General features: G+C 34.0%; 1 protein-coding gene across 1 annotated transcript in view; it reads left to right on the top strand.

The window, feature by feature from the left end:
- Positions 1–18,311, top strand: part of EXOC5 (exocyst complex component 5) — a 52,972-nt gene that overhangs the window by 21,016 nt on the left and 13,645 nt on the right. Inside the window, exons 5-12 of the mRNA XM_055538160.1 lie at positions 16–80; positions 2,562–2,590; positions 3,617–3,726; positions 4,491–4,535; positions 4,640–4,780; positions 5,794–5,876; positions 6,882–7,091; positions 8,352–8,499. Coding sequence (XP_055394135.1) covers positions 16–80; positions 2,562–2,590; positions 3,617–3,726; positions 4,491–4,535; positions 4,640–4,780; positions 5,794–5,876; positions 6,882–7,091; positions 8,352–8,499 — 831 coding nt within the window. The remainder of the gene's footprint in view (positions 1–15; positions 81–2,561; positions 2,591–3,616; positions 3,727–4,490; positions 4,536–4,639; positions 4,781–5,793; positions 5,877–6,881; positions 7,092–8,351; positions 8,500–18,311) is intronic.

Genomic DNA, 18,311 nt, shown 5'->3' with positions numbered 1-18,311 from the left:
TTTATTTTTTAATAGATAAAGGAGGCAGCAGACATCATTCAGAAGTTGCACCTAATCGCCCAAGAGTTACCTTTTGATAGGCAAGTTTATTTCTCAAGAGTTAATTTGTCTTTATGGTGTGTAATGTATGGAATAAAATTGTACTTTTACCTGTATTACTCATTAATTCAACAAGAACTTACTGAGGACTGCCTTTAAAAGATACAGTATGCAATAGTTGATTGAAAAAATATGGTCTCTTAGCAACTAAATTTAATGATATATGTTGAAATAATCTCAGTCCTTTTTCTTTTGGAAAAAAAAAATTGATGGAGAATTTTGAAATTGACAAGTGACATTTTGAATTTTCTTTTTTTTTTTTTGGACTTTGATAACAGTGTTAGAAGGGCAGAAAAAGATTAAACATGGTTTCTTGAGCTGCTTTTTCCTCTAGATGAGAGTTCTTAAGCTTTTGGGAGTGTTGGACACCTCTGAAAAGCTGGTAAAAGCTATGAAATTGCCTTTAAAAAGTTCAGATAAACAGAGTGTTGTATACAGTTTCTTGGCATTTTAGACTATTTAACCTATCTGAAGGCTCCTTCCTAGGGACCTTAAGGTTACAAAGTCCTGTTTTAGATGCCATGCCTTAGGACCATTGCTAAGTCAGGTATTAATGGTTTCAGCCTTAAAGAAGCTTCACTGAGAAGAAAATTCTTTCATGGTTTTCCTTTAGTCCATGGACTGTCAGACTCTAATTTTATTAATAGTGGTTCTCCTATTTAAATATCTGGAAAAACATATCTTCTCTGAAAACAGATAATGTATCCTTTTGTGGTACTTGAAGATCCTTGGGTACAAGTAGAATGTAAATGTATTACTGTACTTAAAGTTTGCCCATTATGTCCCAATATTCCCTACCCATAAATATATTTTATTTTACTTTGAACTTTGTGTCATCATAAAGAGTTAGCAGTAATAATCATTTAGCTATTATTGATACTCTTATGCTTGTCCAACATTATAAGCAATGATTTTTAATGTCACCCACAAAAAAGCTTTTATTTCAGAGTTAAACCATTTACTTAAATGGATAAAATGTATGGCTCACAATGGGTATATGATAATTTTCTCCCACCCATACAAATATCAGACGTATATACTCATCTTCTCCCACTTCTCAGTTACATACTTCTCTTATAGTTTTGTTTTAACCTCTCTCCCAAGCCTTAGAATTGAATTTACATCCTAATCAAATTTAATTTTCTCACAGAGATCAATATAACCTAATGTATTCTGTACTCTGTGATCCACCATAACTTTGACATATCAATTTTGTTGTCTGTGTGCTCAGTTGCTAAGTTGTGTTAGACTCTTTGTGACTCCAAGGACTATAGCCTGCCAGGCTCCTCTGTCCATGGGATTTCCCAGGCACAAATACTGGAGCGAGTTACCATTTTCATCTCCAGGGGATTTTACCAACCCAGGGTTCATTCAAACCCACATCTCCTGCTTGACAGGCAGATTCTTTACCACTGAGCCACCTGGGAAGCCCATATCAATTTTGTATAGTTCTTTGAATTATTACCCTTTTTATCTATCTTTGGCATCTTTTTTGCCATCCCCTCACCTATCACTTTAATTATGTGACATCTTTCAGCCTTAATTTTCCATGTTGTGCATTTCCCTTTGATATTTATGATTTGAAAAAGTTCTAGTGTATTTTAATTGATATTTTAGTTTCTGAATTTGCAGAGGTTGAATGCTAGGCACACACGGGGTCCTTTTTATGGCTTCTATTTTATTTTTCCAGTTTTAAAATAACTCGTTTATATATCAGTTCAGTTCAGTCGCTCAGTCGTGTCCGACTCTTTGCAACCCCATGAATCACAGCACCCCAGGCCTCCCTGTCCATCACCAACTCCCGGAGTTCATTCAAACTCACATCCATTGAGTCAGTGATGCCATCCAGCCATCTCATCCTCTGTCGTCCCCTTCTCCCCTTCTCCTCCTGCCCCCAATCCCTCCCAGCATCAGAGTCTTTTTCAATGAGTCAGCTCTTCGCATGAGGTGGCCAAAGTACTGGAGTTTCAGCATCATTTATATATACTTATTGTTTATTTTCTTTTAAGTGACAATAATGAAACTTCATATGAGAAAATCCCAACAGAAGGGAAAAGAGACAAATATCAAGTGAATTTAAAATGCCAATGAATATGAGTAGGGACAATAAATCAGTTGTTGGGACTGGCTCAGTTAATTTATGTCTCGTTCAGAATTCCTCCCTCTTTAAAAGGGATTTGGTTATTCAGTGTGAATTTCCTCAGTGAGAACGAGATACTCCATCTGAATTGCCCGGTTTCAGCTTTGTTAAATGGCATGCTTCCTGTCAGCACTCTCTCCCCTCTGGCCTTATCTTTGCCCTCCTTCCTCGGCCACACCCTCCCTCTCCCTCCCATCCTGTATGAAGACATTTAGTATGGAGAGTTCCTATGTATCCTCATTCTCCCTTTTATTAATACCTTACATTACTATGGTACATTTGTCACAAATAATGAACTTCATCATTGGTTTCTGTCTTTCAGATTTTCAGAAGTTAAATCTAAAATTGCAAGTAAGTGGGGTTCTATTTATTTAATTGTTTTGGATAGGTGATCAAACTACTTTTATAAAAGAAAGAAAATTGTAAAAGAAGAGAGTGGGAACAATGTCATCCTCCCACCCCATCCGTGAATTTGATTCCTCTTCCTTGAAGCAGCTATTAAATATTATCTGTTTCTTGTGTATTCTTCCATAGTACTCTATGGATATCTTGATATAAGCATAGAACATAAATCATGTATATAATATGTAGAATTTTTTTATATGGTCCCCATGTATTTTAAAATTGGTGGCATCCTATACAAATAGCTTTGATACCTTGTGTTTTTAACAACATATCTTAGACATTGTTTTTGTATCCATACATACCTGTCTCTCTCTTTTTAAAAAAAAAAAAAAAGCTCGTATGACTATTTTAGTACCTATTTAACTCCGTACATGGTAGTTTGAAACTTGTTCTTTAGATTGTACTTTAGGTAGATCATTCCAGATTTCTTTAATAGCCACTATATTTCTAGGCTCTAAGTCACTATTCAGGAACTCACTGAAGTTCAAAAATCACCTGTTTTGCCAAAAGTGTACCGTAATAGCCCCAAGAATGTAGTGAATCAAATACCACATGTTGTCTTATAATCTGGTGTTGAATTTGCCTTTGTTCATGGTAAAGACATTTGAACTCTAGTAAAGAGTTTGATAGTTCTCTTTACTCTTTCTCTAAAGTCAGGTTTAAGACTTTTCCTATCTCTTGCTTTCAGAAATGACATCCAGGTTTTTCCCATAGTCATAAATGGAAGTCAGACTATAGGAGCTGATCTGTTTTGCCAATTGAGAAGATTTTTTGTGTGTGTTGAAAATATAGATTTATATACCTTAGTATATTATAATAAGAGTTTTGATCCACTATCTATAATCTAATGGTTTTCACAATTCTTTTAAAAGAAAGCTAGATTCATAGTCATTATATTTATAAAGAAACCATATACTTACAAATAACCTGTGTACTTTGTCTCATTGTAGCTGAATGACTTTCTATTTTTAGGTAAATACCATGATTTAGAATGCCAGTTGATTCAGGAGTTTACTGGTGCTCAAAGAAGAGGTGAAATCTCCAGAATGAGAGAAGTAGCAGCTGTTTTACTTCATTTTAAGGTACATAGAAAAAATTTAAAGTGCAGATTAGTCTTAAAGAATGTAGAGATAATGTTAATTCTGTATGTTGTTGTTTTGTCACTAAGTTGTGATTCTTTGTGATCCCATGGACTGTAACCTGCCAAACTCCTCTATCCATGGAATTTCCCTGGCCAAGAATATTAGAGTGGGTTGCTGTGTCTTTCTCTGGAGGATCTTCCCCACCCAGGGATTGAACCCGTGTCTCCTACATTGGCAGGCAGATTTTTACCACTGAACCACCACGGTGTTTTACAGTCTGTGATTTTGCCCTGTTGTTTTAGTGTATCACAGTGTTAATTTTCACTGTTTGGAATAATTTGAATGTATATTTTTTATGTTTCTCCAGAAATGATACTAAATCCTAGGTCTTAAGGATCTTATATTCAGCACTATTAATATTTATTATTAATTAATATTAATACTATTAATACTTATTAATTAATATTAATACTATTAATAATAAAACCATCACTGAATTTTTATATAGTTTGATGTAGAAAACTGTCTCCCTTCTGGCTGTTTATTGTTCTTTTTAGTCAAACATTGTATGAAATAATTCAAAAGCAAGAAGGCTTGACCTTAAGTGTCCACTGGAATACAGAAACCAGAGAGTAGCTGTTACTGCTGACCATTTATTGAGGCATAGAGATAGCTTTATTATATATAATACCTCTTTTATTGATGTTGTTATTGTTGTTATAACTTAACCAAAAAAGTGATGTGTATTTCTCTCTTCTTCTTAGGGTTATTCTCATTGTGTTGATGTTTATATAAAGCAGTGCCAGGAGGTAACATAACAGTACACTTCATTTGATTTTATTTTATGCTAATTTGTGTTTTAAAAAGCATTTTAAATTATATATTCATTATATAAAATTCTTCTGCTCTTTAGGGTGCTTACTTGAGAAACGATATATTTGAAGATGCAGCAATACTCTGTCAACGGGTAAACAAACAAGTTGGAGATATCTTTAGTAATCCAGAAACAGTACTGGCTAAACTTATTCAAAATGTATTTGAAATCAAACTACAGGTAATTTTAAACAGTGACTAAGTAGTTCTTAAGACTATATGTGTTTTTTTCCCTCTGTTTTAAAAGTTTTTAAAAATTGAGTTTATTTGTGTAATATCCTTAGGAACAGCAATTCACTTATTAAGTATAGGGGAAAGGAGTGACAGTGTTGAGCTTTAAAACAAAAGTGTTAAAAGGTGCTACTCACGGTCATCAGAGCATGTGTTTGAAATTACATGTGTATCAGTAGTAGTGGTAACAGGTGTGATAGATTAGCCTCGGATTTTAATATTCACTGGGCTCTCACCTTGACCAATCAATAGCATTTTGAAATGCTAAGAATGATACTTAGCATTGACATTGATTACCTTCTTTTACCTTAGTAAAGTAAATTTGAACAAGAATTACAAGATCTGTAGAATTTTTTGTCATATGGCACTAACATGAAAAGAAAAAACTCTGAATGTTTCGTTTACAGCCTTTACTTCCATAGCTCTGTACTTTAAGGCAACATTTCCTAAACTGTTTACCAATGGATTCAGCAGTGTTAAATAAATGTTGTTTTAAAAACACAACTTTTAATATTCTTTAGAGGTACTAATATATATTGTGATCTTCTAGAAGTGGAAATGTAATGTACTGCCTTTCCCAATTTTATAGTAATATTTCTTAGTGTCTCAAAGGACACTAGTGTTACTTAGACTACAGTTTGGGAAATGCTACTTTAAAGAATTGACCATATTGATATAGCTTGAAGTGTTGTTTTTTGGGATTTTTTTCAAAAGACAAGATATTTGAGATTCTTAATGCTTAGTACCAACACTGATATAAATGTACAAGTAAATATGAGAAGCAGTAAACTAAAAACCTGTTTTTTAATTTTTTTTATATTGGTCTATTTCCTATGCATTGCCTTTGCCACTGGATTTTAAGTCAGAACAGTTCAAGAAAATGGAGTAATTCTAGCAGAAAAAAATGTTGACTATATAATTTAATATTTATTTAATTAACAGAATGTTGACTTTTCTTTTTAGAGCTTTGTGAAAGACCAGTTACAAGAATGTTGGAAGTCTGATGCAGAGCAGTATCTCAAAAGTCTCTATGATTTATACACAAGGTATATTTTTAATTATTAGAAAATAGTAATATCTCACCTTTTCTTTTCTTCAAATAGAAAACTGGAAAATATTCAGGTGTTTTTTAATAACAGTTTGTCAGATAGCAATATAGCTTTTAGCATTAAATACTTGGCTGTATAGACTAGTATTGTATGAGTATCTTTCTTAGCATGTTAACTATTAGATATTATGCTTTATGTTAATATACTTTTAATGAAGTATAAACTAAGACCTGACTAAGACTAAGACTAAGTCTTGTTTAAACTAAGACCTGAGAATTATGTTTTTGATCTTAATTGTAAACTAGTTCATTATTGTTTAATTTTTTTAAGAATGAGTAATAATTACATTTATTTTCATTAACGCTTTAGAAGTTGAGAAAAGGAGTGACAAATTCTTAACCAATGATGGTTTCAGACTTAAGTCTGATGTTAAAATTTGTCTTGTGTTTTGTAAATGGCAGTGTTAGACTTTGTAGAAGCTTCATGTGGAGTTTCTTTCCAATCCTGTTGCTTTTCTTCATTGTCATTTTGAGAAGAGGGTTTTCAAAAGTAACTACAATCAGGAAGTCTGTTTCAACAGCAGCACTATTGTGAGTCTGTCTTCAGCAGTGAGAAACAGAAAATTAGAGGCAAGTCCAGAGAAGAGAATGAACAGAGGAAGTATTTTGACTTGGTACCATGTCATGAATGGCATACTTGAAGCCATTCTGGCATTGTTGCCATTTCTAGACTGGTTGGTTGCCTCAGTTTCCTCTTGTTGAGTTGTCTCTAGGAATTTATGGCAGTTTTCAAAACCATGATATTTGTAATATATGTTCTACTTAATATGTTTATATAACCTTATGCAGTTGCTCTCTCCATCCTAAGTAATTTCCCAGGGTTTAAGAAATGGTGGTTTAATGTAAGTTTTTCAAAAGTCACATTGTAAAAAGATGTATTTTTTAATATTATTACCATACCTAAAATATACATTTATCTTTTCCCCCTCTTTTCCATGAAAAGAACCACAAATCTTTCCAGCAAGTTGATGGAGTTTAACTTAGGTACTGATAAACAGACTTTCTTGTCTAAGCTTATCAAGTCCATTTTCATTTCCTATTTGGAGAGCTACATTGAAATAGAGACTGGCTATTTGAAAAGCAGAAGTGCTATGATCCTTCAGCGCTATTATGATTCAAAAAACCATCAAAAGAGATCCATTGGCACAGGAGGGTAAGCGTTTTTGTTAAATGTTATAGTTAAAACTAAAGATATTAAAAACATTTTTATATTTGGACAACTTGTGAAATATTGATAGTCATTAGAATTTTCTGTGAAGAATTATCAGTTTTTTTATACCATTCATCAAATCCTATCTTTTTAGCCACATGTTGAAATATTCTAACATTATTAAAATGTAAAACAGAATACCAGTGCCATAAAGAGTTCCTCCCATCCTCCCCCCTTTCCTTTTTTCAGACTGAGTTAATTATACCAGGCTATTAGGGAAGTAAATTGTTTTATTGCTGCTGTTGCAGGTATGGTTAAAAAGAATAAAAACCCCTGCAAATTGATACCCTGAGCTTTTAAAATGACTTGGGCATGAACTTGTTTAATACATTAAAACTTGAATTTATTCATATCCTAGAAGAAAATAAAATGATTTGCTCTAAGAATTGGTTGACAGCTCAGTAATCTAGATCTTACCTATCTGGAATTTAGTTGATTCTAGGATGAATCAAAATGACTTTTGTGAACCATCAGAGTTGATGGTTCATATAATATTCATACAGCTAAATCAGCTTATTTCCTAGCTTGTTGTATATTAAATAATGATCATGGAGAGATTATAACTAGGAATAAGAAGTGACATCTGAAAGGCAGCAAGTAAAAGAGAAAAGCTAAAAAACAACCATAAGAATTTTTTTTTAAAGTTCACAATCTGGAGCTATATATTCTATAAATAGGAACAAAAGTAATCTAGCCTTCTATAACTATAATAAATGTTCTTAATAACCCTCAGTCATTTAGAAAAGCTAAATTATGTTTAATAGTAATAAAGAAATGTACAATATGCTTAAGTAGTTAGTATATTTAGAAAGCTTTAAAATTTTAAAGTTTGTTTTAAGTGGGGCCATTTAATTATCTGAAATATTAGCTTACTTCGAAAAGCCTACTTCCTAAGGAAACAAGGAGTTTTTGGCTAATGAGTCAGAATTGTAGAGCTAAATATTGAGTCAGAATTGTAGACCTAAAAGAGACTTTAGAGATAATAACTGCAAATCTACTCACTTTCCATATGATAGTCTTCTATTTAGAGATTAATGCTTGCTTCACTTTTCAGAATTACTTATTGAAATTAGAAGTTTTAGGTCTCCTGCTATTGGTCCATTTTTCTTTTTATTAGTTCATGTATACTAAGTTTGAGAGTACTTGACATTGAAATCTATGTATAGTAGTTTTCTTTTTTCATTTGTTTCTATTATGCACTAGTATTCAAGATCTGAAAGAGAGAATTAGACAACGTACCAACTTACCACTGGGGCCAAGTATTGATACTCATGGAGAGACTTTCCTGTCCCAGGAAGTGGTGGTTAATCTTTTGCAAGAAACCAAACAAGCCTTTGAAAGATGTCATAGGGTAAGAATTGTACATTTATTTAATTTATATATAGCTATGTATTTTAAGTTTTGCTTGTTTATACTAAGATGTAGCTCTGCTCTCTGGTTATGAACACCTGTTTATCATAATAAAAAAGTAGGATTTTTGTTTAGAAAACAGAATTATTATTTTTTTTTTCTTTTTTTTTTTTTTTTAATTTTATTTTATTTTTAAACTTTACATAACTGTATTAGATTTGCCAAATATCAAAATGAATCCGCCACAGGTATACATGTGTTCCCCATCTTGAACCCTCCTCCCTCCTCCCTCCCCATACCATCCCTCTGGGTCGTCCCAGTGCACCAGCCCCAAGCATCCAGTATCGTGCATCGAACCTGGACTGGCAACTCATTTCATACATGATATTTTACATGTTTCAATGCCATTCTCCCAAATCTTCCCACCCTCTCCCTCTCCCACAGAGTCCATAAGACTGTTCTATACATCAGTGTCTCTTTTGCTGTCTCGTACACAGGGTTATTGTTACCATCTTTCTAAATTCCATATATATGCGTTAGTATACTGTATTGGTGTTTTTCTTTCTGGCTTACTTCACTCTGTATAATAGGCTCCAGTTTCATCCACCTCATTAGAACTGATTCAAATGTATTCTTTTTAATGGCTGAATAATACTCCATTGTGTATATGTACCACAGCTTTCTTATCCATTCATCTGCTGATGGACATCTAGGTTGCTTCCATGTCCTGGCTATTATAAACAGTGCTGCGATGAACATTGGGGTACTTGTGTCTCTTTCCCTTCTGGTTTTCTCAGTGTGTATGCCCAGCAGTGGGATTGCTGGATCATAAGGCATGTCTATTTCCAGTTTTTTAAGGAATCTCCACACTGTTCTCCATAGTGGCTGTACTAGTTTGCATTCCCACCAACAGTGTAAGAGGGTTCCCTTTTCTCCACACCCTCTCCAGCATTTATTACTTGTAGACTTTTGGATCGCAGCCATTCTGACTGGTGTGAAATGGTACCTCATAGTGGTTTTGATTTGCATTTCTCTGATAATGAGTGATGATAATAGCAAATGAAGCAACTGACAAACAACTAATCTCGAGAATATACAAGCAACTCCTACAGCTCAACTCCAGAAAAATAAATGACCCAATCAAAAAATGGGCCAAAGAACTAAATAGACATTTCTCCAAAGAAGACATACAGATGGCTAACAAACACAGAATTATTTTTAAATTGTTTAGAAGTATACTTTAATATGATTTTAAACGAAGATACCAAATTTTCTTCAGTGAGATATTAAATCAAAATATGAAAGTGAGGGTTAGAACCATATCATAAAGAAATACAGCATTAGGGAGAGAAAGATGCCTTAAGAACAGATATCAAAGGAAAGGAAAAATTGACTCCATTAAAAATTTAGAATGCCTTCAACAAACACACTTTAACAAAGTAAACAATTAAGCCAGGGTGTGAAAAGAAGGCTTTAACCAGTTTTACTAGCAGAAGATTTATAAAACAAATAATACTTGTTAGTAATTGTATAGCACATACTATGTTCCAGGCACTATTCCAAGCACTTTAAGTATGCTTTAACTCATTTAGTCATTGTAACATTTCTGTGAGGTTGTTATCTCTGTTTTACAGAGGAAGAAACTGAACTACATATTTCTTAAGTATGAAATTGAGAGTTGAGGTAGTCATAATTTTTTATTTGTATGATGTATGTGGTCTGTATATTTATATTGATGGATCAATGTAGAATGTAAATATAAATATAAATCGATAGAAAACAAGTCAAAGGCTATACATAAATACAGAAAATGTGAGTTATCAATAAGATATTTAGTCTCACTGGTGGGAAATGAAACTTAAGACAGGGAAAATACTAATTCTCAATAGCTTGGCAAAAATTTTGTTGATACTCTTGGTAAGGATGTGGAGCAATAGAAGTTCTTATACACTGCCAATGGACGTAATAATCGGTATACTTTGGAGAGTAATTTGTTAATTTCTTAGAGAATTTGTAAGTTCACAGGACATGTCTAACATCATAAGCTACATTGTTTATCATGGTGAAAAATTAGAACCAAACTAAGTGTGCTATAGAAAGAATTGATAAAGTGACATTGTTCATATACTGGAAAGCTAATATACCAATTTAAATGACTAAACTAGAGTTACCTGTGTCAGCATGAGTAAATCTCAAAAATATAATGTTTAGTGGAAAGAGCAAGATGGGGAAAGATATATTCATTATACCACAATATAAAGTTTTAAAAAGTAAAAATATTTTGTTCAGGAGCATGCACAACATGGGTATGATAAACAGTTTCAGAGTAGTGGTTGTCTTGGGAGGAATACGTAAGGCACTTTATAATGTTGGACTGCCCCTGCCACCACAGAAGAAAAAAAATCTGAAGTACATTTGGAAAAATGTTAAGATATGACACCTCAGGGTATGTGATGGATGTATTTGATACAGTAATAGCTCTACTCTTCTGAATACTGGAAATATGTTAAAATATTTCTATACCATCAGATCATCAAACCTGAAGCTGTCAACATATTTATTGTTTTGAGTCACAGTGTGTGCCTAGTCACTTTAGTCGTGTCCAACTCTGTGCAACCCTGTGGGGTGTAGCCCACCAGGCTCCTCTGTCCAAGGGATTCTGTAAGCAAGAATACTGAAGTGGGTTGCCATGCCCTTCTCCAGAGGATCTTTCCAACCCAGGGATTGAAGCTAGGTCTCTTGTATCTCCAGCATTGGCAGGCAAGTTCTTTACCACTAGCACCACGTGGGAAGCCCTTGAGTCACACTCAGTAACTAGATCTAAATCATGACCTTCTGTCTGGATAAAGACAAAACTGAAAATCAGTTTAATTCATTGCAGTCTAGATGATCTGACAAACATTATTTTGTGTTTACTTTGTACCACCTGACATGTTAGGCATTAAGGTTATAAGTACAAAACATACACATTACTTTTGAATAGTGAGAAAAGAGGTAGATATATAAAGAATTAGTGCAAGTAGATATACACTATGTATATAGTGACAGATTTCCTCTTCTTGGGCTCTAAAATCACTGCGGATGGTGACTGCAGCCATGAAATCAGAAGACAATTGCTTCTTGGCAGGAAAGCTGTGACAGACCTAGATAGTATATACTCTGCTGACAAAGGTCCATATAGTCAAGGCTGTGGTCTTCCCATTGGTCATGTATCATTGGGAGAGGTGGTCTGTAAAGAAGGCAGAGCACCAAGAATTTATGCCTTCAAACTGTGGTGCTGGAGAAGACTCCTGAGAATACCTTGGACAGCAAAGAGATCAAACCAGTCAGTCTTAAGGGAAGTCAACCCCAAATACTCTTTGGAAGGACTGATGCTAAAGCTGAAGCTCCAGTATTTTGGTCATCTGATGTGAACAGCTGACTCATTGGAACAGTCCCTGTTACCAGAAGAGATTGAGGGCAGAAGGAAAAGAGAGCGTCAGAGGATGAAATGGCGGGATGGCATCACTGATGTCATGGACATGAACTTGGGCAAACTTTGGGAGATGGTGAGGGACAGGGAGGTGTGGCGTGCTGCAGTCCATGGGGTTGCAAAGAGTTGAACAGGACTGGGTGACTGAACAGCACAACAACAGATACACACTGTTGAGACTTAAAAAGGAAGCAGCTGGCTCTGACTGGTTAAGGAATTAAGGACGAGTGTTTTTCAGGGAAGATTTCAAAAAGGAGAGGACATTTGAGGTCTGAGTCTTGAAAGATAAATAGGGTATCTTCAAGATTCTGGCAGGTGGTTTCAGGAAAAGAGAATATTACATGCACAAAGACATATACAGAGAACAATCATGCAGCATGAAATGCTTGAACTGTAGAAGGATTTGGGGAGAATAATGAGACGGGAATTTGAAAATGTAGACTAAAATTCTTTATATACCATACTTAGAAATTTGGACTTGACCTTGTTAGATGTTGATGGAAATATTAAAGGATATAAAACAGGGCAGTGTAATGAGAAGATTGGGTGTATTTTTCTTTTTTAAAAAGCTTAGTAATGTCGAGATATAATTGACATTCAGTAGACTGCATGTATTTGAACTATACAGTTTGGTAACTTTGGTAAATTATGTGTACATTTATGAAGCTATAGTGCAATCAAAATCATCACCCCCAAAGTTTCCTTTTCTACTTGTAAATTCTCCTTTTCTCCCTCTGTTTCTGTCCTCAGGCAACCGTGACCTTCACTGTAGATTAGTTGTCAAAAAGAAGTTGTCAAGATTCAGGACTGAGTCTTGAAAACTAAATAGGATTTTTCAAGAAGTTGATTAATTTTCTAGAATTTTTAATAAATGGGATTATAATGTAGTATATACATGTGTTTCTGGATTCTTTAACCCAGCATAAATGTTTTGAAATTCATTCATGTTGTGTGTATTAGAATGTTCTTTTATAGCTGAATAATATTTTATTGCATGGAAAAGAAGTGAAAGTGTTAGTTGCTCAGTCATGTCTGACGCTTTGTGACCCATGGACTTCTCTATCCATGGAATTCTCCAGGCAAGAATACTAGAGTGGGTAGCTGTTTTCTTCACTTGGGGATCTTCTCGACCCAGGGATTGAACCATGGTCTCCTGCATTAAAGGCAGATTCTTCACTGTTTTGCTTATCCACTTACCTATTGATGGCAGTTTAGATTGGCTCCAGTGTTTGGTTAAAAACGAAGCTGCTTTGAACATTCATTATATATCTTTATGCAGACATACGCTTTCATTTCTCCTTAGTAACATTTTTAAAAATTGGGTTCTTATTTCTTGACAGTTGTATATGTAGTTAAGACTCATTTTTTTTAAAATTTAAAGTGAAGTTGCTCAGTTGTGTCCAACTCTTTGCAACCCCATGGACTGTAGCCTACCAGGCTCCTCCATCCATGGAATTTTCCAGGCAAGGGTACTGGAGTGGGTTGCCATTGCCTTCTGCAGGGGATCTTCCCAACCCAGGGATCGAACCTGGGTCTCCTGCACTACAGGCAGACACTTTACTGTCTGAGCCACCAGGGAAAAACTCACTTATCAGATACCTAATGTGCAGATTTTTTTTTTCAGTCTGTGGTTTGTCTTTTTCATATCTAAACAGTATTTCAAAGAATAGAAGTTATTAATTTTGACACTTCTCTGTTATGGGAGGTATTTTTGGTATCATATATAAGGAATCCTTGCCTAACCTAAGGTCACAAAGATTTCCTTTTATATTTTCTTTTATTGTATTTGTTTCCTTTAAGTTTTCTTTCTTTTTTAAAAAAACTTTTAAAATTTTTATATGATTTTGAAAGGTTACTCTCTATTTACAGCTACTACAAAATATTGGCTATATTCTCCACGTCGTACAATACCTTGAGCCTGTCTTATGCCCAATAGTTTGTGTCTCCTACAGCATATCCATATATCCCCCCACAGTGGTAACCACTAGTTTGTTCTCTGTCTCTATAAGTCTGCTTCTTTTTTGTTAAATTCACTAGTTTGTTGTATTTTTTAGATTCCACATATGTGATATCATACACTATTCCTCTGATTTATTTCACTTAGCATAGTGCTGTGCAGGTCCTTCCATGTTGCTGCAAATGGCAAAATTTCAATTTTTTATGGCTGAGTAGTACTCCATTCTGTATATATTACCACATATTCTTATCCATTCATCTGTTAATGGCACTTAGGTTGCTTCCCTATCTTGGCAATTGTAAATAATGCTGCTGTGAACATTGGGATGAATGTATCTTTTGGGGTTAGTGTTTTTGTTTTTTGCTGTGTACCCAGGTGTGGAATTGTTGGGTCTTATGATAATTCTACTGTCAGTTGTTTGAGGAACCTCCATACTGTTTTTCATAGTGACTGCACCAGTTTACATTCCTACTAACATTTTGCTAGGGTTCCCTTTTCTCCACATCCTTGCCAACACTTGTTGTTTGTAGACTTGATAGCCATTCTGTATGAGGTGTGTGTTTGATTTGCATTTCTCTGATGATTAATGATGTTGAGGATCTTTTCATCTGCCTGCTGGCCATCTGTGTGTCGCCTTTGGAAAAATGTCTGTTCAGATTCTCTGCCCAAGTTTTAGTCAGTTTTTAAAAAAATATTGAATATATGACTTTTTAATATTTCTGGATATTAATAACCTCTTACCTTGTATATCATTTGCAAATATCTTTTCCCATTCAGTATGTTGCCTTTTTGTTTTGCTGATGGTTTCCTTTGCTGTGCTAAGCTTTTAAGTTTGATTGTGTGCCATTTTATTTTTGCTTTTGTTTCTCTTCTCTTGCTTTAGGAGACAGATCGGAAAAATATTGCTAAGACTTATGTCAAAGAGCATACTGCCTGTGTTTTCTTCTGAGAATTTAATACTACACATTTTTGATCACTATAACTATAAATCTTGAATCAGGTAGTGAAAATCCTCTAACATTTCCATAGGAGGCATTTTCATATAATTCACATGATAAATTTGTCAGTTTCTGGGGGGAAAGAAGTTTGGTATTTTGACTGAAGTTACTTTGAATCTATAGTTCTATTTATGGAGAAGTTACATTTTAGCAAAACTGAGTTTTCAGATACAGTTGATTTTATACCTTCAACCTGACCTAACTCACTTATTCTAATAATGTTTCTTGTAGATTCAATAGGATTTTCTGTATAGAGTATCATATTTTCTGCCAATAAAGTCAGTTTTAACTTATTCTTTTCAATATAGATGCCTGCTTTGTTCTCTTGTTTTGTTGCACTGGTCAGAACCTCTACTATAATGCTGAATATAAATGGCAAGAGCATACACCTTGCATTATTCTCAAATATTGTCTTTTATCATTAATATGATTCCAACTGTAGGTTTTTCCTTTTTTAAATAATTTTTTATTGAAATATAGTTGATTTATAATATCATGTAAGTTTCAGAATGTGTGTGTGCTTGTGCGTGTGTGTGTGTGTGTTAGTAGCTCTGTCACATCTGACTCTTTGTAACCCCATGGACTGTCATCCACCAGACTCCTCTGTCCATGGGATTTTCCAGGCACAAATACTGGAGTGGCTAGCCATTCCCTTCTCGGGTATCTTCCCAACCTAGGAATTGAAGCCAGGTGCCCTGCACTGCAGGCAGACTTGACTGTCTGAGCCACCAGAGAAGCCTAAGTTTTAGGTGTACAGCATAGCAGTTCAGCTATATGTATATTTATGTGTGTGTATATATATTTTCCTTTATAGATTGTTATACAATATTGAATATAGTTCCCTGTGCTATACAGTAGGTCATTGTTGGTTGTCTGTTTTATACATAGTTGTGTGTATATGTTAATCCCAGCCTCACAATTTATCCCTCCCCCATCCCCTTTTTCCCTTTGGTAACCATAAGTTTGTTTTCTGTGTCTGTGAGTCTCTTTCTGTTTTGAAAATAAGTTCATTTGTGTCTTCTTTTTCTTTTAGAATCCGCAAATAAGCTGTATTGTATGATATTTGTCTTTATCTGACTTACTTCACTTAGTATGATAACCTCTAGGTCCATACACACACACATACATATACATATACACACACTCATATATGTATGTGTGTGTGCGTGTGATTAGTTGGGTCCAATTCTTTGCAGCCCCACGAACTGTAGCCTACCAGGCTCCTCCACAAGAATACTGGAGTGGGTTGCCGTTTCCTACTCCAGGTAATCTTCCTGACCAGAGATGGAACCTGAGTCTCTTGCATTGCAGGTGGAGTCTTTACCACTTAGCCACCAGAGAAACCCTGTTTGATTAGGACCCATTTGTTTTTCATAGATGCTCTTTATCAGATTAAGGAAATTCTTTTATTCATAATTTTCTAGGTGTTTTTATAAGGATGGCTATTAGGCTTTGTCAAATGCTTTTTTGTTGTTGTTATTCTGTTAATGTGAATTACGTTGATAGACTTCCAAATGTTAACCTTGCATTCTTTTAATAAACCCCCCTTGGTCATCATGTATTGTCCTATTTATGTATTGTTGGATTAGGTTTACTAAACTTTTGTTTTTGTTTTTGTGTTTGTGTTCACAAAGGATATTGATTTATACATATTTTTTTCTCATAATGTCTTTGTAGCTTTGGTATCAAGGTACTGTTGGCCTCATAGAATGAGTTGGAAATATTCCTTCCTCTTTAATTTTCTAGAAGAGTTTGTGTAAAATTAGTGTTACATCTTCCTTAAATATTTGGTAGAACTTAGTGAAGTCTTTTGTGCCTGTAGTTTATAAATTTGTGAGTATTTTTAGCTACAAATTCAACTTCTTTAGTAGATATGGAACTATTTTAGTTACCTATTTCTTTTAAAGTGAGCTTTGGTAGTTTGTGTCCTTTAAGATTTGTATATTTCACACAGATTGTTGAATTTTAGGAGATTAAGTTGTTCATGTTATTGTCTTATCCTTTTTTTTAATGTTCAGTTGATTTTTGTGTGTGTGTATGTGTTTTTTAATTGAAAAAAATTGTTTAAAGTTTTGTGTTAATTTCTGGTGTATAGCAAAGTGATCCAGTTATGTATATAATATATATAATATTATATATAATATGTATATTCTTTTTCATTATAGGTCATTATAAGGTATTGAATATAGTTTGCTGTACTTTACACTATGACTTTCTTGTTTATTACATATATAGTAGCTTATTATCTTTTTAAAACCTGTTGAATCTATAGTGATATCACCTATTCATTTTTGATGATTTGTGTCTTGTGTGTGTGATATAGGTTTATTAGTTTATTAGTTTCCCTGGAGAATCAGCTTTGGTATCATTGATTTTCCTGTTTTGTATTTCATGGATGTCCACTCTTTATTATTTCTTTTCCTTCTGCTTACCTGGGCTTCATTTGATCTTCTTTATCTAGTTTTTAAGGTGGAATGTGAGATCAGTGATTAGAGACCCTTCTTATTTTCTGATATAAGGATTTAATCTTATAACTCTCTCTTTAAGATACTGCTTTAGCTCATACAATAAATTTTTATTTGTTGTGTTTATTTTCATTCAGTTCAAAATACTTTTAAATTTCCCTTTTGATTTCTGTTGGCTGAAGAGTAGCTTAGAAGTATGTTATATCATTTGCAGATATTAGAGGATTTTTTAGATATCTTCTGTTAATGATTTAAGTTTGATTCTGTTGTGGATAGAGGATGTATTTTGTGTGATGTGAATCCATTTTAAATTTATTGAGACTTGTTTTTTAGCCCAGAATATGATCCATCTTGGTAAATGTTTTCTGAATACTTAAAGAAAATGTATATCCTAATGTTGTTGGATAGCATGTTCTATGAATGTCATTTAGGTCCAGTTGGTTAACAGTTATTTTTGTCTTGTATATCGTTACAACTTTTTCAGTCTACTTCTTTCAATTATGCATGAATATATGGGTGTAGAGAGGAGGAATGTGGAAAATGCCTTGCTAATGACATTTGTAAAGCATTGAACAAAGAAGGGAGGTGAGAGTTGTGGTAGAGAAGGGTAAAAGTTGGGGTGGTATTAAGACCAACAAGGGAATCAAGTAATACCAAACTCATAATTATAAGCAGTAGAGATTTAGAGAATTTAAAGTGGATTACGCACTTTTAAACACCCAGCTGTATATATCAGATAACAAGCATTACTCTCAGAGGGAGCATGAATAGAGACAACAAATAGGCAACAATCAATTGATTAATAATGTAGGCAGCAGTTACAAGAAGTTGGGAGGTTATTTTCCAACATTTTAAGAGGGATTTAATTTTCTCAGCATAACTACTAATCAGCAGCAACATCAACATCAAAATGAACATTTA

Source organism: Bubalus kerabau, chromosome 10, assembly GCF_029407905.1.
Source record: "Bubalus kerabau isolate K-KA32 ecotype Philippines breed swamp buffalo chromosome 10, PCC_UOA_SB_1v2, whole genome shotgun sequence".
In the NCBI taxonomy this organism is placed as follows: domain Eukaryota; kingdom Metazoa; phylum Chordata; class Mammalia; order Artiodactyla; family Bovidae; genus Bubalus; species Bubalus kerabau.
Note: the sequence above shows the minus strand (reverse complement) of the source record. Positions and strands in the feature narration are given on the sequence as shown.